Raw genomic sequence first — 20,665 nt, forward strand, 5'->3', positions numbered from 1 at the left:
CCTTGCTCCATTATACCACCTTTTATCCTCCTGCACAATAAAACAGCATATTTTTGAGCAATTTCTCCGTCTTCTACGTAACTGCACGAGCATCAAAGATTTTGACATCAAAGCCATCAGTATTAAAGAGAAGTTTCTCATACGAAGCTACCCCAAAAAATGGATGAGAGACTCCATGAAAAGAGCATGATATTACGATAGACCGCATTTACTTACAAACAGTAACACAATACTCTATGGCAAATGAAAGAATTCGACAAGCGGTCTGTTCTAGTTGGCACATCCTTAACATCAATCAGCCAATCCCCGAACGATTGCCAAAACCCCTATTTGCTTAGCAGAGAAACAGCAATTTGAAAGATCATATGGTTCATTCAAGGATGAAAAATATTAATTCTGTTTCACAAAGATCAATTGATGGACTCAATCCAGTTATAGGTAACTTCAGCTTCATTACATGCAAAGCATGTCCACAAACAATAGAAACCCTGAATTATAATTTAACAATCAGGTTATCAAATAAAAAGGGTTCTATAACTACAAAACAAAGGACATCATTTACCTATTCCTGTGTGCTTGCAATTTAGGCTATGTTGGGCAAACCTCTCGATCTTTAAATACACGTCTGACAGAGTACAGAACTGCGGTCAGAACTAAACAAGCATTTGCAATGCAATAGGTCTCGCATTAGGAAAGTTTGAGCTATTGGTCTTGTAAATGACAATTTTTTTATTTATGTGTTGGTTTTGGGAATAGCTAAATTAATAGCTTTGTCATTTACAATGCCAATAGTTATAACTTTCGCAAATGTGACACCTATAGCATTTGTAATGCAACATGTTTTGTATTTACGTGACTTAGATGTATTGATATTACAAATAACAATGTTTTTTAATTTTTTAAATCATTAATACTTAAATTAAAGTGATTGTAATGTATAATGACCATAGCTTAAACCTTTGTAAATAACTTTTGTGAAGTTTATGTTCAGTGTATTTTATTGTGACGAAAATCCAAGAACAGAATTGAAATATTAACATCTTTTTGTGACATTTGTAATAAAGCTTAAAACATTGAGAGAACATATTTGAACCAGTGATGCTGTGGTGGTTCTGAGTGATGCTGTGGTTCACGCTGAGTGATGCGGTGGTTCGCGCTGAGTGATGCTGTGGTTGCACTGAGTGATGCTGTGGTTGCACTGAGTGATGCTGTGGTTGCGCTGAGTGATGCTGTGGTTGGGCTGAGTGATGTTGTGGTTACGCTGAGTGATGCTGTGGTTACGCTGAGTGGTGCTGTGGTTACGCTGAGTGGTGCTGTGGTTACGCTGAGTGGTGCTGTGGTGGTGCTGAGTGGTGCTGTGGTTGTGCTGAGTGATGCGGTGGTGGTGCTGAGTGGTGCTGTGGTGGTGCAGAGTGGTGGTGCTGAATGATGCTGTGGTGGTGCACAGTGGTTCTGTGGTGGTGCTGAGTGATAATGTGGTGGTGCTGAGTGGTGCTGTGGTGGTGCTGAGTGCTGCTGCTGAGTAATGTTGTGGTGGTGCTGAGTGGTGCTGTGGTGGTGGTGCTGAGTGGTGCTGAGTGATAATGTGGTGGTGCTGAGTGATAATGTGGTGGTGCTGAGTGATAATGTGGTGGTGCTGAGTAATAATGTGGTGTTGCTGAGTGATGCTGGGGTAGCGCTGAGTGATGATGTGGTGATGCTGAGTGGTGCTGTGGTGGTGCTGAGTGATGCTGGGGTGGTGCTGAGTGATGCTGTGGTGGTGCTGAGTGATGCTGGGGTAGCGCTGAGTGATGATGTGGTGATGCAGAGGGCAGAAAGGCACACAAACCGAGTCTAAACAGAGGGCACAAAGGCACAAAAAACGAGTCTAACAGAGGGCATAAAGATGTGGCCAGCCTTGATTATTAAAAGTGATGACAGTGAATTTAAATTGGCTGAAAGAAACAAAAGTGAAATGAATAACCAAATTTAAACTACTCCTCAGGCACTTCAAGTGCAACTATTCTCAATAGAATCATATGTAGTTGATCTTGCACCTATTAATAGCAACGCTGACAAACTCTCCAGGTATAGAGAGCCACAGGGTATAAAGACACACCCAAACATAATGCTTGTGGTGATATGACCTTTTCATTTACCAATTGCCGTTTTGGAAACTGGATCATTCGTGCTTTTCACGTCTAGGGTGTAACACTCTCAATTATTTAAAGAAACTCCTATTGCACTGCACAGTGGCGTCACGAAAACGAATGTCCCCGCCACTGCAGATTGTGAAGAAGCCCCCCTTATCTTCCAGCTCTTTATTGGCCTTGGGCTGAATGGGGGCCCTCAGGGTGGAGGTGCTGCTGAAGGGTCACACCGATAACACAACTTGGGTTGAGTGCACTTAGGCAAGAAAGGCTGTGATGGTGCACTGCACAGCGATTAGCATAGCACGGCACACTGCACAGTGGTGAGCTTGGCTAGAGTGAGGTGCATAGTGACAACCATGACTATACCGTGCTGCCCAGTGAGAAGGGCACCCATCAGGCAAGGCGCTATTTGTGCAAACTAATGAACAGCGCTAGGCTTGGGAGCTATGCTTTGTGATGGTGGTGCATTAAAGGCCCGTCCGGCATTAAAATGAAAAACACCGGAAAAAATACGCTTGTTTGTGCGCATTGAAGGATACCCATCGGGCATTAAAAATAAACCGCCGGAGAACCAAGAGCTGTGAAAGCTAACACTTATTAGCTCGAAACATACAAATGAAAACTAAGCAATTTAATAAGTATACGTTTGTGTGTGCACATTTAAAGGAAAACCGACGAAAACAAAGCGCCGTGAAGTTCCATTTCACATTTAAACGGAACCGAAGGAAAGCAAAGCACCGTGAAGTTCTAAAGCTAAACAACTTAATAATAAGGATAAGTTTGTGTGTGCACATTTAAAGGAAAACAAAGTACGTGAAGTAAAGCTAACAGCAAATGAAAGGGCTAGTTGAAGCTGCCATGATAACAAATGAAAGCAATGTCTTAAAAAACAAGCGGCACTGAAGTGTGAAGAGGGGGGAGGAGAAATGCGAGACACGGCCTGGCGGCCCTGAAGTGTGAAGCAGGAGGAGAAATGTGAGACACGGCCTGACGGCCGTGAAGTCTGAAGCAGTGGGCGGGGGAGCGGATCCCTATGAAGTGAGCTAAGCTCTCGGAGGCAGGAGGCTCGGGCAAGCGCGTGCACGAGCACCACATGCACTCGATGAAATCCGCGATGGTTTCAGAGCTTGGTTTAGCCTCTATATCTCTCGCCAGCAATGCGCAAGCACATTGGCAGGCGAGACCTAAAAATTAACAGCACCCATTGTCCAACATTACATTGATAACTATCATACTCCAGAAGATATTGGAAAAAAAACAACACAGACCAAGGACCAATATTGAAGCCATCAGGAAATGAAGGGGGGTCTATTGGATTTTCTTGCTTGGAACGGCCATGGGGGGGACTCAATTTGGAGATCCCGTGGCACCAAACAATCAAATTCAATGATTAATGCCTCTAGTCATATCATCTCTAGGGACGTCACTGTTTTGGTTAGGAGTACTGAGCTGTAAATATCTCAAAATTCAAGAATGGGTTTATTATCTCCCATTCTTTTTTTCCTAACAATTTGGAGTCTGAAATAAATTAACATGTTTCTATTACATTATCGTTGATGTGCCCTTTCCTCTGGATGTGCACTCAACTCAGTTGTTACAGTTGAATTAATTGTTGTTTTTACATTCACTTTACGATAATATGAGTATTTCCAACTTGGCTGCCATGTAGCTATACTTTTTGTAGCTCACATCACTTATTTCAACTTCCGGTTTCGATTGAGGATGTATATCCGGTCTCACATGTGTGTTGTCTTTAAAATATTGTGTCTTAAATAAATGAACATGTCTCTATCATATTACCCTCAATGTGCCTTTATCTTTGATTATGCACTCAATTTAGTCGTTATAGTTTAAATCTGTCGCTTTTACATTCACATCACGATAATGCGAGTATCTTCACCATGGGCGCCAGGCTTAGCCATCTATGAAGTTAAGTGTTCTGTTCCATTGGTTTTATGTAGCTCACCACATGCATTTTTACTTCTGGTTTCGATTGAGGATTTATATCCGGTTTTCAGAGGCGCTTCACACAGAAAAGCTGGTTGCCGAGCGAAATTGTGTTCCGCATCTGGAAACAGGTGAGATATGCCCTGTAGATGGACTGTAGAGCACATACCTATTTATGCAATAGTCATAGGGCTAGCCCATTAGAAACAGCTAGATTTTAAGGCAGCTGTTTGCCTGTAATTTTTTCAATTTAAAACATTTCTTTTCATGATTATAGACTCAGTCGTTACTACTGACATGAGCGAATGGTGTTTGTATTATGTGATTATATATAGCCCCTTTTAAACTCAGGTTACTTTTAAAAAAGCATGACTAAGGAAGACTTTTCATTTTTTAAAACAGCGTCATTAGTGGAGAATGAATACTAAAATACGCATCTTATTACGCAAAAATAGAGTATAGAGGTCATTAGCTTTCCATCTTTCTGTCTTCCGGCTTTTCCATACAGTCCCTTATATTATCGTTCCAGATCTTCAACATGTCCACAGAGAGCGTTCAAGATTAGAATTCAAGTATATTGCCCAGTTTAACCACCTCCGCTAGTTGAAGGGTAAGAAATTTGTTATCTCTGTAACATCATATCTTAACCATCTGTATAGTAAAATCAGACATATCGCCACGATCTCCTCTAACATGTATGATTCTCTGTCTCCACTACAGAGTCTTTCAGTCTCCCTTGTACCATTTTTCGAATGAATTGGAATATTATTTTTCTTGGTATACATAGAAATAAAGCCCCCTGTTTTCCCAATTAAATTAAATCCTTCAGTTATAAGTTTACATTATAATATTGTATAGCAATAGGTATTATCACAGAGTCATCATCATAATATTTATTTTGGTTGTAAAACCATAAAAGATACAACATATACTTCCTTAGCAGTGGGGCCCAGGATACAGTTAACAAAAGTAAAAGTAGATATGTAGTACACCAGGTTCAAATGGTCAAGTATCATGTCATAAGAATTGTAAACACAGAGTAAATCGCTTAGATGCAGCATTTCTATGTGTGTACTCAATTAAAAATCAAGTAAAAAAAGATAAAACAGGAATAAAGTGTGAGTGCGATAATGACTTGCAATATCCACAATTTAAAAAGATCTTGATGAAAACTTTGAGAAGAAAGTTAAAAACAGGATCCTAGGGATTAAAGCACCCATGAGTCGTAACATTTTTACTACAGCTGGTCCTTAGCACAAGGAAAAGTGGACAGGAGCCTTCGCCTAATAGCCCAGAACCGGCCAAGAAATTTTGCAATGGCACATGCAAAGGATGGTCTTGTATCTAATATTAAAAATCCATAGTGCGTCAAGATGGCTATGCGTCCCCAACTGTCTGCATTGTGGGACCAACCAAATCCTTCTTGGTCTGTCATAGGCTGGACGTGCAAAGAAAACATCGCCCACAGTTTCGTTTGGGTCGGGACAGGATGGGCATCCTTTGGGCTGGCTGATGGTGTTTAGCCAAAGGTTGGTAAAGGCATTGATAGGTAAGCAGACAAACCTAAACTGGGTATACAATTTCCTGTCCCCAGGCACTTTGATAATATCAAGATATTTATCTAGGTATTTCGACGGTTTTATGTCTACAAAACATCGGTTAAGCAACCATGACGAATCCTCGAATAGGTGGTCTGTTCTACCCATAGCCAATATTGACGCTTTTGCTGGTCCTTTGAGTACTGTGGTGGAGAGCTAGCAGGCTCATTAGGGAGGCCAATTGCTGCCCGAACAGTGTTAACATATTTTATCCACCCAATTTTCTTGTTCCTGTCTAGGGCGGACACTTCATTAAAAGCAGCAACATAAGAAGACAGGTTGGGGTGGTGACCAACCTTTACCAAAAAAGCAGGGGGCGCAGACTCGCTTGGTCATGTATAGACCTAACTACCAGGTCCAATTTCAAAGGAAGAAGGTGGTGCAATGGGGCAGGGATACAAGACTTCTAAAAAACTTGTTTTCAACTGTTGGTAATTTCCTTGCTTCCACCAGACTCCATAGTTCTGCCCCATAGCCTACACTACTCACAACCTTTGAGCTATAGGGTTTAAGAGCTGAGGCTAAGGGCTTCTCATATGATAAGCAAATCTCACGCCGCAATGCCCCTTCTAGCTCAGAGAATTTTAGGGATGCCTTGTTCAACTGATTATTCCAGGTCATGCTATCGTAGACCACTATGCCCAAATATTCAAAGGAGCTAACCCTCTCCAAAGGGACATTATCTAGGACCAGGTTCCATTTAAAGGATTTATGAGGGTTCACTATCAAAAACTTGGTTTTGAGGGTATTAATAACCAAGCCCCTCGCATCACAGAAAGCCTTAAATTTGTCCAGGAGCTTCTAGAGACCCATAGTGTTTTAGATACCAAAAGGGTATCATCAACGAAAAGCAAAGTAGCTATCTTCTGATTCACCAATGAAGGGGCATCAGCTAGAGTTCAACCTAAAAGGTCGACAATCTGGTTGACATAAAGGGAAAACAAGGTAGGGGCCAAGATGCAACCTTGGCGTATCCTGCGCCGGATCTTGATTGGGTCGGTAAGTTGTCTTTACTCCTCCTGCAGTGTCAGTTCATGAAGTAAGTTGCCCAGTTTGCCTTGTCAGTGTGGGCCGGATCGCCTGGGATGCCGTCTGGGCCTGGGGCTTTAGCAGGTATAATGGCATCTAAGGAGCTCATAATCTCTTTTCTGGTAAATACAATTATACTTTGTTGGACGTCCATGCTGGGGGGCATCCGAAAACTATCCGTAGTATTACCTAAAGAAGGGTTACGTTCAAAATTTGTCTTGGCCACTAACAGCCAGAATGGTTGAGGGTCAGGATGACCAATAGCCTCCTCTAGCTCTTCCCTTCTCCCTTCATCCCATAGCTTTTTAGCTATGTCCTATACCTGTTTATAGGCCCTTCTGCAGTCACGGATGCTTACTTGGTCACTATTTTTAATAGCTGTGGTCAATCTTGTTCTAGCAAGCCTACAGTCTACATTGTACCACGGATTTGCTCCAAGGCGGCTACCCATGAAGTATCTGGTCTTTGAAAAAGGGATGTAAAAGAAGGTAGCCAATTGCTCAAAGAATGCTCTGTGTAGGGCACTACAGGCCTTCAAAGAGTGAGAGTCGCTACTTGCTGGTTCTAATGTCGCTAAATACTCGGCTAGAACTTCATTGATCTTTTGCATTTTAAGTTCATCAGCCAGGACCATGGCCATTTAAGCTGATGCTTATCATTTGTGGCACTCAATTCCCTTGTGCATAGTGGAGCACTAGAGTTCTGCCGAATACTCTCACAGAGTCAGTTACATTAGTTTCCATATACCTAAACAGGAGATGCAAACTCTACTGTGCTGACATCTCCAAGACCAGCTGGACGTTCTGAATTCCACTGCATACAGTTCCAGATAGGTATTTTAATCTACATAGCAATAAATCCAATTAGTTTTCTCGGGTTCCACTTATTCCATAAGAATTTGATTGGGCGCATTTCTTCACATTTTGCTGTCATTTCAAGGCAGCATGTATTTTAATATCTGGATGCTTACCATTCTGTCTCTCATATGGTTCACAACTCCTGGATCTTCTCTGCTTGTTTCTACGAAGACACATCCTTTGAGCTATCCCTTATGTGTTCTTTACAGCATAATTGTTTATGCTTCTGTTTGGGCATTGAAACCTAGTTTCGTTGTTGTATCATCATTGCAGTGTTAACTGAGACGGAATCCTAAAGAAAGCAATGCCGAAACGCGTGTAGTGATTCCTACCGCCAGTTTCATAACTCTATTGTGTCAATAGTTCATTCAATATAGATGAGAATACTGTGTACAATGATGAATATGATATGTTAGATCCTAACAAATCAGAAACTTACATTTAAAAACATATATCAGTTTTGTATATTCATTGTATTTTTTTCAGATCAGCCCCAAAAACGTCTATTGTATCTTTTCTCTTGACACTTGTACTGTACAAAACTAATTTTTTATCATGAAAATAAGCTGTATTAATGACAAATTAATGCATTTTAAATAAATAAGAAAAAGTTTATATCATAAAAATTATAAATCAATTTTTATATACAATAAATTCATTAATATCAAAAGTTTGGTATAATTGTCCAATTTGATGTTTATTACGCACTTTGTTTTTTTGCCCAAACTATCAATTGTTTACCACCTTGCCTTAGGCTTGTTTTCTTCAATTGTTCCTTTCCCTGTAGTAGGCAAGTCAATCTTGTGTACAGGGGCCTGTTCTTTACCAAATTTACTCAACACCAAATCCTGCACAGACAATACACAGCTCATCGCCTTGCTCTCCAAAGGCCCCTCCACTACCAGCACAAACTTCTGCAACGCCATGATTAATGTAGCCAACTGGATGACAACAAACTGCCTCAAGCTTAACTCTGGCAAAAAAGAAGTACTGATCTTCGAGGAAAAGAATTCCTTATGGGACCACAGCTAGTAGGGAGCCGCACTCAAACCCACTCCAAATGCCAGAGACCATATACGCAACCTCAGCATCACCTTCGAAAGCGAACTGACCTTGAAGCAACAAGGCGACGGAGTAGCCTGATCCTGCTTCCACACCCTCTACCACAGAATTTTCAGGTGGATCCCAGTAAACACTAGGAAAACCATTACCCAGGCCCTCCTCAACTGCGGCCTCGACTGGAATACCATGTTCATTGTGGGTCTCTGTTTATTGTGACTGTTGTAAGAGTTTCTTTATTCCCTATAATTGTTTGTTAGGTGAGTTGACATCATGTGGTAGAGACAATTCTGTGTCTAACATTGGTACAGGAGGATTGGATTCATGTAAAAGTTTCAGGTTTTCAAGAAATTTACATACAGCGAATCAAAATTGAAATCAGTTACATAGTCAGTAGTTATGCTTGTATGGACCAGCCCTTTTTGAAGTATGTTAGTCACCCTGACCCTGTCATGTGCAGTACTTTCTTAAATGAATGACTCCAAGACCATTAGAAATCATTGATTACATTTTATTTCCAAAGAGGTCAGAAATGAGAATATCAGCTACAAATACTAAACACCATGTATTCTAGAGACCAAGTACTGGAGTCCCTAGGATTTAAGCACATGAATAGATATTACATGAAATTTATGCTTCCACAAGTAAAATAATGCACATAAATCATGGCATGTCACAGTCTTCCACAAGTCTACAGTGACAATTGTACATTGTGATTTTTTGATTACTTCTGCCCTTTCTTTACCTAGGTGCTTAAGGAAACTCTTCGGTTATATGCTACAGCACCTGTTACTATGCGTCTGCTGGAGAATGAAACTGTCATTGAAGGTGTTAAAATTCCAGCTAATCCTATTTTAATTGTAAGTTTTGTGGAAAATAGGTTTTAAAAGCTCATTAGTAACACCCCAGAATGGCAGATTTTGGGAGAACAACTGATGGGTATGGTTGATGTTATGCTAGCTCTTAATGAACTAATGTGTGCTCAGTGTGCCCAATAATAAACACACACTCCAAAACACACACACACACACACAACCCACTGCTATTTCCACCACCACTGTGAATTATGGAAAATATTTCACGGATTCCTAGCACATATGAATTTCATCACCATAATTAGAGCCCCCAAACCACTCTGCAGGGCTTTACTATTGTCATGGTCAATAGGGTAATTAGGCCAAATAAGGCGGAAGGGTTATCTACAAGCTTACATGGAATTCCCTTTCTGCCCTTGTATTTATACTCAGACTTAATCTTATTTTTACCACCATCATTGTTTCACCCATTACACCTCCCACCCACTCCCGGCCACTAGGTGCACAAGTACATTGATAAGAAACAGTGCTGAAGAAAACTATAGTAACTTCCATTTTGATATTGTGCAGCATGCATCTATTTATTTATTATTACTGGACAAGGACACCGGAGAAAGACTGATGTGTGTTAAATCACCTTTCAAATCACCTTTCTGTCTGGTAGGAAGAGAGAAACAGTCATGTTCTTAAATCAAGCAACCGGAATAAAGGGCAGGAAAACCCCTGTACTGCACTGTTGTTCGCCTTTCGAATGCTTCTTTATTAACATATGCAATTGTTTAGTTTAACCCCTACTTATATTTTTCCTTATGGCCAGATCACAGCATTTGTAGGGCAAGTGTATGCATGGAAAGAGGGTTAAGGTCTTTAGTTGAGCTGGTGGGTGGCTGGCTAGCCATCGATTCTCAACAGAACAGACCTTGTGAGGCACTTTAGGAAAAGGAATCCCACCTCCCAAAGTAATAGGAGGTTTTCCTTTAAAAGTGTAGATAGCCTAGTCAGGGCTTTGTAGTATGTGGTCAGAGATGTCCACCGGCTGGGGCACCATTAAAGTGCTGTGAATTGGGATATTTAAAATGGATGGCAAGATACTGTAACATATGTTCTCTTCAACACTATTGCATCTTTTAAACAAGCATTGGCATAGCCAATAGGTCTCGCCTTTGGGACCTTATAAGTGTTTAGTTATACAGCACAATATCCTTGGTGCAACAACATCAACTGTTGCATGGCTAAACACTTATAAGGTCCCAAAGGCGAGACCTATTGGCTATGCCAATGCTTGTTTTAATTAGGTGTTACTGGCAAGACCCCAAAGTGCACTACGTTAGCAAGGTTTTGTGTTAATCATAATCCCATTGACTCAGTTCAGCACTCCACCATTATCCATGCTATGTAAGACCCGTACGCGTAGTGTGTGATACTAGATTGATTCTTAAGGTCTGAAAGAGCAAACATTGAAAGACTGCTGTTCACAGGTCATGTGCTTGATTTCTGCATCTTAACATGCATCAAAAATTATTTAACTACATCCATGCGAGCTCTGTACTCAAAGTGCGAGTTTACACCAGTTACTTACAGCAGGATTGGAGTCGAATGATGCAAGCTAGAAATTGATAAAGACTGCCGCAAAGAGCATCTGTTACTCTTAAGGTGTCTGCCACATTAAATAATTTGAACCAAATAAAGAAGGCTAAAAACACAAAACATGTCTTGATTTTTGTATATGATGTAACAGTGGGAGTCAACACATTTTCAACATCTTCTAAAGTCTAAAAAGGAGGAATATGAAGGCTAGTGAGAGAGATGAGATGATTTACCCAGGTTTAACCAAAGAGTGTAAGCTGGTACTATAACCAGGCTCCGTGTTTTTGGTACAAAGAAAAATGAAGTCGATTTAGCACACATAACTATGTGCCATGCTTGCAACGCATAGACACAAGGCAAGCATCATACCATGTAGCTATTAACTTCTGTTTAATCAAGTCTCTGAAAGGCAGGGCTACAACTACCCACAGCCAAAATCCTATTTTATCAGAAAACGTGCCATATCTACTAGGAACAAATATAATATTTCATTAGCTTTTAGAGACAGAAAAAGTCATACCATGCACAACATTTGTTAAATCAAGTCTCTGAAAGGCAGGGCTACAACTACCCACAGCCCAAACCCTATTTTATTAGAAAACTTGCCTGATCTAGTAGGAACAATTATCATATTTAAATAGCTTTTAGAGACAGAAAATGTCAATTCAACCCCACAACAGCTTGCAGGAACAAGAAAAAATAGCGTGAATACAAGTCTCTCCTTATCTCTCCCCTGTTTTAAAGCACGGCACAGATCTGGGCACTGTCTGCCACGGACTGGATCCGATAGCACTCTGACACACTATGTTAAGCAGGATTGGCTGGAAGTTAAAGTGTCTCTTCCATCTGAGAGTCTACTACCATTACAATACCTCTCTGTGGTCTCTGAGCATCAGCTGAATGCTAACAGCGCCACGTTAGCTTCTGGAACTAAACTCTATAGGGCCCAGCGCAGAACTTTAGTAGTGCTGTCGTCAATAAACGAGCCATGAGGAAAGCAGTTGAAACATGCGTGGCAATGTGGGCACATGTGGTGATGCAGGAAAATGACCTCATTTGCTTTTGTTTAACCCCCAATGCATTATACTTGGCAGGGCGAATAACAACATGGAGAGCAGGTGTGGGGCTAGCAACAAGGGAGGACGGGTAGGGGCATGCAACATGGAGTGGAGCAGGAGAAGCACATGAGGGAGCCACCATAATCTGGTAGCATTCTTAAATGCAAATAAAACAAGCCTGGGGGGTTGTGTTCACGCGCTAAAGGACATTTAAAAAAAACATGTGAGTGGTGCACGTGTGCGCGAGACAGCAAAAGTGAAAGCAGCTGCAGCATCCCGCGAGTGTAGAGGTGCCAGCGAGCGATGCGCTTGAGGAATGCCAGATGGCCCCTGTGCGCGTAACCGTGCACGTAACAGCATGCTTTAGGCCACACATAAAGCATGTGGTGAGATTTTTAAAGCCCACTTACTAAAAGTCTCGGCAGAACAGCACATGCGCTGGCTCAGGCGAGACCTAAAAAGGCAGATTGAGTGATGTAAGAATGTATGTTAGTAAATAACATGTTTTTCATTACTTATAGTAAATCAAATGGTAGTAGGGCATTTCCCTTTATTTTGAATCCCTAAAATGAATTCACTTGTGTTTTCAGTTTAGTATGTACACTCTGGGAAGATTGGAAAAGTTGTATAAGGACCCACTTGTGTTTGATCCAGATCGATTCAGCCCAGAGGCTCCAAAGTAAGTCTGTATTTAATACATTTTGTTAATACACACATTCATGAATATATAACATGATGCAAAACATGAAATATTTCAGACTACAAAACTAAGTGGATTAACTGAACTTGTTTCTACAGCCTTCTTTTAATGTAGCTTCATTGCAATGAACACCAGCACTGCTTACCAGCCCATCTGATTTAGAGGTGAAGCAGGTGGCCTCCCAGTTCACCCCCTAAGTACTAATGCATGTGGGCTGCCAACATCCTGCCATGTCAAAATTAGAGTGATCATTAATTCTGATCATGATGGCCAAGTTGTTTGCAGGATGTGGCAAAGGGGTGGCAATTGGCTCTTCTGCTCACAGCTGGCCGATGCTTCCTTTTATCCCTTACCTTGAACGCAAAGATTTCTAGGTATCTCTGACTGGATGCTGTAGAGCAGTGGATATGTGACATAGTTGGTTTCGCAGAGCTAAGCAGTGTAGGGTGCTGTTACAACAGTAATGGGGGTTAGCTCTAAGGCCCTGAGATTCACTGGCATTCCTGAACCAGCAATTCTGCAGGTGCACCCCTAAGCGATGGAAAATACCAGGACTGTCCTTGTCCCTGCAAACCACCATCTGTCTCTTAAGGGTCACTCATTTATGACATCCCACTACTCCAAGATTTGTTGGATTGTGCAATAACAAAGGCTCTGTAACAAAGGCGCACACTGCAGAAAATTCCTGTAAAGGAATTAGAACACCCTTACCGAGAATAACACTACAAAGAATGTCATGATATAAAACATTATTCTAAAGAAAACAGTTAAGCGAGAACTCCCAAGTAATGAAGTGAATGTTCACGTAAGTGTAGGTTCTTCCTTATGCCAAGAGGCTACTTACTATTTATTTCACCTCATCTATTAGCTGCCCAGCTCAACTGCCATCGCTCCTTCAACACCCAACATTTTAATCTCCTGAACCTTCTTAGGTAGAACCTTGTTACATCACAGTTCTCCCTTTCTATAATTAATAACATCTTTCATTACCCTTAATGCCCCTTTTATACAATAAAAACATTGACACAGTAGTAAATAAGAAATGAAAAAGCAAGAAAAAAAATGTCTGCACTATTTACCGTCTAATATAGTAAGTAAGATAGCCAGGAGATTTGTGGGACCTCATACTTCTCCTGTGACTTTCTTCATGTCCCGCTTTAATGGAACTATAGAGGACAAGTTACCTTCCTTTGATTGGCTTTATAGTCTTTGAGCGTGGGCTACCTGACTGCGATTCTAAATCCTGCATCATTAGTTTTTCCGCATTTCTGAACAATTTTACAACTTGCTTCTCCTCAGTAAAGTTGGACCAATTTTGACACTACAGGTGCTTTAATCTTTACCCTGTCTCCTACGTGAAAACTAAGATCCTTAACACACCTATGGGCATCAAAATAATTAATTCTGCACCGTTGAAGATGATGTTCTTTTTCTCTCCATTGCCCTATGTCATTATATTTCACCCCTTTATCAAGAAAAATCTACCCAGAATAAAGTTTTGTGTTCGGAGATCTCCCTATAAACAACTCAAAAGGAATTTTACCAGTGCTGGCATGAGATGACAACCTGTATGCTGTAATTATGTCCTGCAACTCTTTCCTCCACTTCAGACTGTCCACCCTCGCCAATTGTATCCCTTCCTTCAGAGTTTTGTTCAGTCTTTCAATTGCTCCCTAAGTCTCTGGGTGATAAAGGGACAACATTTTATGACAAATGCCACAACTCTCCAAATACTGTTCCATCTCCTTTGAACAAAACTGTGGACCATTGTCCGACAAAATGTAGCTTGGAAAACTTTCTCTTTTGAGCACCTCAACTAAGAATGTGATCACAATGTTAGAAGAGATGTCCTGTATGCAACACACTTCCACCCACCTAGAATACAAATCTAAAATTACAATGAAATATGGTGTCTGATGTTCACCATGAAGTGGACCAACAATATCATCAGCCACTTCTTCCCATGGACACTTGGGAAATTCTCAACACACCATTGGCGCTTATCTTGAGCACTTTGTCACTCATTGCAATCTCGCACAGCCCTTCCACTACAAGATCTAGACCTGGCCGCCAAAAATCTTGCCTAATGCGTTGTTTTGTTTTCGAGATGCCCATGTGTACTTTGTGTGCTATTTGGATAATGTTGTCTCAAACACACAGGTGGAATTAACCTTGTGCACTTGTTAATACATCATTGCTAACTGTTAACTCTCCTTTCGAAATGGACCAGGGTTTCACTAACTTGTCCACCTTATTCAACAATATTAAATCAATTACTTCAAGTAATTATACATCTTTTTTCAACTCCTCTTTCCACTCTTTTTTTTAATGGCACCTAATGTGACCTCACACACTTTCACGTTAGCTCCCAAAACTCATCCATGTCATCTTGAGACACATGAGTATCAACTAAGTCAACAAACCATGAAAGACAATCCACTGTAAAAACATTTGCACCAGAGATGTACTCTAGGATGAAATCAAACTTTTGAACCGAAATGACCCATCTTCTTATTCTTGAAGATATAGAATCCAACCCTTTCCTCTCAAAAATTTCCTTTGATCAGACCTAACCTTAAAAGATGTTCCCCATTTAAAATTCCTGCATTTGCCCAAGATATGGCAAGCGCCTCTTTTTTGATGCCAGAGTATTCAACGCCACACCACTCAGACACCTTGAAGCACAATCAATGAGCTGCTCAGAACCGCTTCTCTTCTGAAAAAAGCAGAGATCCCAATCCCTTATTGCTTGCATCAGTGACAGTAAATGTGTCTGGACCAGGAATGAATGCATGAAGATCAGGACATTAGCCAGATAATTTATTACCAGTGTAAACTCTTCCTTGCACTTTTCGGCCTACACAAAATCTGCATTTTTAGACTTCTAAGATTACATTTTTTATCTGCAAAGTTCTTAATAAATTTATTGTAAAATTAAGCCATAACCAGAAAAGTCAATTCCTCCTTTGAACGTAGTTCCTTCATTTGAATTATAGTGTTGACCAACTAATTTTTTAGTTTAATACCACAACCAGATATGTGATTTCCTAAATAATTAACACCTGTGACCCAAACTTGCATTTGTCTCGCTGCAGAGTTAAACCTGCTTTCAACAACCTCTCTAACACCTTCACAACTCTGTCATCATGTTCTTCTTTTGTCTTTCCGTGAATTAACATGTCAACTTGATAACATGGAACCCCTCTTATACCATTTACAATATTGTTCATGATTCTTTGGAAAACTGAAGCAGCTGACACTAAACCAAACAGCATTTGTAAGAACTTAAAAGCCCCCATTGGTGTTATACAGGCTGTCAAATCCTGGGAGGACTCATCTAGCAACACATGGGGATAAGTGGAGGCTAAGTCCAAAGTTGTGAAATAGGTTGCCCCAGCCATAGTTGACACCATCTCATCAATATTTGGAAGAGGAAATTTGTGTACAATAATTTCTCTATTGAGATCCCTGAGATCAACACATAGATGAATATTGTTGTTACCCTTCAAAGCCACCACAATTGGAGCCAACCATTCAGTTGGTTCTACGGGTTCAATCACCTCAAAATCAATTAAACTAGAAATCTTCTGCTGTACCCCTTCTTGCACACTCAAAGGAATCCTTGTCACCTTTGCAACCACTGAATTAGCACCCAACTTTAGCTTGATTCAATGTCTGTAACCTTTAAGGCACCCCAGTTAATTTCTAAAAAAATCTTTGAACAAAACATCATATTTGTTTCCACTGTCAGCTATTTCTTGTATTTGTACCGAAGGGTTACTATTTGTATTTAGAGTAACAGCTAAACGTGCTTGATGTGACCAAGTAGATTGTCTCCTTCATCAGCAACATAAACGTTTGCGTCAACAAATCTTTCATTATACTCCACACATCTTTGAAAGTACTCAAATATTTGAATAGGTGTTCCACCATTAGCATGTAGGCTTCACATCAGACGTGTATAATTCTACTTTTCCAGAAGAATTCCGCCGATTACTTCCTTGGCAATCAAGATTAATTGTGAACATGAATAAAACTTAATTTTACTATTTCCTATCTTAACCCATTCTGAAGGATGCTCTACACCAGATTCTTTCACTTGGAAAACAGTATATTTAACTTCTCATTTGACTTCTTTTCTGTTTTTTCCTCTGCAATTTTTCAAGAAATGCCCTTTTTTCTCACACAAATTGCATACCACAGCATTAGCTGGACAATAAACTGCATTGGCTTCGTGTCCAATTTTTCCACATCTACCTGTATATAGAATTTTAATAGTAATGAAGGTCTAGAGGGGCCTGTGTGGCCACATGGGATGGTATGGGCAGAGGAATCCCCCTGGAGGACGTAAAGCATGTCATATTCCATATTTACGGATGATATGCTACTGTATCTTAGAGATCCCCTGGAGTGTTGAGCTCTTGGGAGAACTAGGAAGGGTGTCTGTTCTACATTCCAATTGGAATAAAATCTGTGAATTTCCTCTGTTCTCAGACAAACAGGATCCCCAAAAGTGATACAAGTAGATTCTGAGTTTCAGGTGTCAAGGATATCACCAAATGCAAATCCAACCAATACCACCATTCCCTATTTTAATGTGAAAAATGTCCATCTTATATCAGCTCAAGAAAACGTTTATAAAAGGCAAAACTTACCATCTCCAATGTAGTATCCCACTTAAGGTGTCTGTACAGGATTCCAGAAATTGGTTCATCAACATGAAGCAGCAAAGTTCAATTGAGTCTAACCCATTAAGTGGAATAAATAAACAAGAACATAATTCATAATATAGTCAACTAGATATGTATCCCACATGGAAGAGTTCCTATGGAATTCATAGATTCTCAAAGTGATTATAGAACTGGACCTGCTAAGAGAGATTCTGGTGGATTGGTATTGGAGTTCAGTCTTAGTAACAATGAAATAACTGGCAAATATTTAAGGGGTTATGGCAGCTTTAATTCCTTTCTTGATTACAACCAGTTGATTGTTCTCATTCCATAAATCTATGCTTTCAGTAATTATGTGGCTTTTTCACACAATCAGTGACTGAATTTTGAATGAATGAATGCATGGTATTGCTTGAAATGCAACTGTGGGAAAAATTATGTGTTCCTGGTTGCTTCAACTGATAAAATTGCAAGATGGAATATATGAAATGATTACCCCCATTTTATTCTGGATTAACCTCAGAAAATCTATTTATCCTCTATACTGAGATACATTAAAGTAAATTAAGTAGGGCTGTAGAACTTGCAAAAACAATATCTGACCTGTTTCTAAGGTCACATTCTTGTTATGTCTACATTGTCCTGGGGTTTTTTTTGTCCTGCATTGAAAACAGTGAGGTGTTCCTGTAAGTATTATCCGTTCCCAGCAAGGATAGTCTACCTGAGAGTAGAGAATGAATCAAAGCATTCAACATTTTTCTACAGTTTGATGACACCCCTCTTGACATTCGTCTTACTTTGAGAGCAGTGAACTTAGCTAAAACACAAACTCTGCTCAGGTTCAGAAGTGATTTGTTTTGCATAAGAACACTGTTGGGATGAATCACCTTTTTTTCAAACTTATTTTTATTATAATAAACACAACAATCATTGCATTCTACTTTTTTCTTTTTTTTGTTACATAGGTTACACAGGTGCTAATACCCTTAATTACATTACAAAGTGTAAATTACTCCAGGTTCTCAAACCTACAATTCAGTTATCTTTACAGTCCGTGTGCTATGGTCACAACGGTATGGATCCTACAGCATGAATAAACAATTAAACATTAACAATATAACATTTGCACAGCAGCAACCGGTGACTAACTCCACTCCCTAGATTGAGGGTTCCATTTCATTAATGAATTATTCCTAGGACTGGGCCGTCCAACCACCCAATCATCAAGAGACCGTGTGAGCGGTGAGGGGAGGATGCCCTACTACTTTAGCAATATCCATCTTCTATTTCTCTTGGGGACCTAGGCAGTCGTATGTCTCTGTGCGTGGCAAAGATGCGTTTGGTTTTTCCGCCTTTGAAGCAGCCAGGTCCAAGTCCTGCTGCGAGTCCGGTATTCTCAACAATTCCAACATGTGTCCCCAGTACTCTAAATCACGCACTGCGGGTTCATCTGTGCTTATAATTTTTAGGCGACTTTCTTCTGCTACACCCCATTCCCTTATATCTGATATCCATTTAGCAATTTTTGGAGGGAGTGCTTGGGTCCAGTGTATGGCTATTCACCGTTTGGCCAATATTAATCCTAGAAGTGCAAATTTGTGACTGGTGAATGTTCCCTTTTTTGGTGTAGGGAGGAACCCCAGTAGGCAATGCTCTATCCAGACTGCTGTGGTTGTCCGTAGTATCTGGGTGACTTGCTGCCAGAACCTTTATAACCTGATGCATGTCCACTCATGTGAAGGAAAGTGGCAGGATCCGTGCCGCACCTGGGGCAGCGGGAGGGGCGCCTTGGGTTAAAGTAAGCTAGTCTCTGAGGAGTCCCATACCTGCGATGAAGGTAATAGAACTGGGTACGTTTGAACCGAGCTTTGCTTGCCACCTCTTGAACTTGTGCAAATGCCCTTTTCCATTCCTCTGCTGTAAGGGGGTCCGTCAAGTCTGCTGCTCACCTGTCCTTTATCTGCGACGTCTCAATAACACAGTCCTTTTAGAGGGCCTTTTTATATATGGGAAATTAGGCCTCTAGTGGAACCCGGGTTTAGCAGGAGAGGTAGAGTGTGGGATTCTGTCGGCTCCTCAGGAAAGGAGGGCCACATTCCTCTGACAGTATGGGCTATCATAGTGTGGTGCAGGAAATACCCTTCTGGTATTTGATACCATTCCATAGCTTCCTCGAATGTTCAAAAGGTCCCATTGGCAAATAGATCCCCGACCGATAGGCACCCCCCTTCGTACCATTTTGGGATATCCATAACCACCTGAATTTGACTGAACCCTTGCAGCCATTGTAAGGGGAGTGATGGCGTGCCTTTTCCCAGACTGTCGCTACCTGCTGGATTGTGCATGGGCACGAACTGGGGACCGAGTGCCCATCATCAAGTATTTGGGCAAGTCAGAACCATTATTACGACTCACCAGTAGTGCTTTCTCCAAGGTGTGCCCCTCCATGCACCACTGTGCAGCATACTGAAGCAGCCCAGCAAAATAGTATAATCTAAGGTCCGGGAGGCCCAGCCCACCCAGATCAGCATCCAATTTAAGTATGTCTATTTTCACCATGCTACGACGCTAGCCCATACCAGCGAGACCAACAATTTGTTCAGCGTGACAAACGTAGCATCTGGGATAGGGCAGAGAGTGTTCTGTAGTACATACAAGCACCTAGGTAACATAAACATTCTAGCCAATGCCACTCGCCCCATAATGAAGAGAGGGAGCTTGTTCCCAAACTGGATCGACTCAGTCAGATTCCCAATTACCGTCCTCATATTCAAAACATAATGAGCCCCAGGTTCATGTGCCACTTGTATACCCAAATATCTAAAAAATGTCACAGCTGAACTCCGAATGAGGGAGATCTTGGATAGCCACTGTTCTTAGAGCAGCTATTGGGAAGATAACAGACTTATGTTGATTTAAACGCAGACCTGACGATTACCCAAAGGAGTGCCATACACCCAGTAGTGCTGGTACTGCTTCCTCCAGCTGTCGGATATAGAGTAACTCATCATCTGCGTATAACGATACCACGTGTGTGCAGCCGTCAACTGCAATTCCCCACTCATCCATATCCCTCCGCAGCTGGATAGCCAATGGTTTGACTGCCAGGGCGAAAAGCAACGGTGAGAGAGGGCAGCCTTGACGAGTGCCCCTTTCAATATTAATGCACTCCGATACCCAGTCCTGGGTGCACATGTGTGCCCGCGGCCCTCA

General features: G+C 41.0%; 1 protein-coding gene across 2 annotated transcripts in view; it reads left to right on the forward strand.

The window, feature by feature from the left end:
• Positions 1-20,665, forward strand: part of LOC147690171 (cholesterol 24-hydroxylase-like) — a 399,802-nt gene that overhangs the window by 213,213 nt on the left and 165,924 nt on the right. For both annotated transcript variants that reach the window (XM_086937764.1, XM_086937763.1), the window contains exons 13-14: positions 9,372-9,482; positions 12,673-12,761. In XM_086937764.1, coding sequence (XP_086793890.1) covers positions 9,372-9,482; positions 12,673-12,761 — 200 coding nt within the window. The remainder of the gene's footprint in view (positions 1-9,371; positions 9,483-12,672; positions 12,762-20,665) is intronic.

The sequence above is a fragment of the Lissotriton vulgaris genome, chromosome 9, assembly GCF_964263255.1.
Source record: "Lissotriton vulgaris chromosome 9, aLisVul1.2, whole genome shotgun sequence".
Classification (NCBI taxonomy): Eukaryota; Metazoa; Chordata; class Amphibia; order Caudata; family Salamandridae; genus Lissotriton; species Lissotriton vulgaris.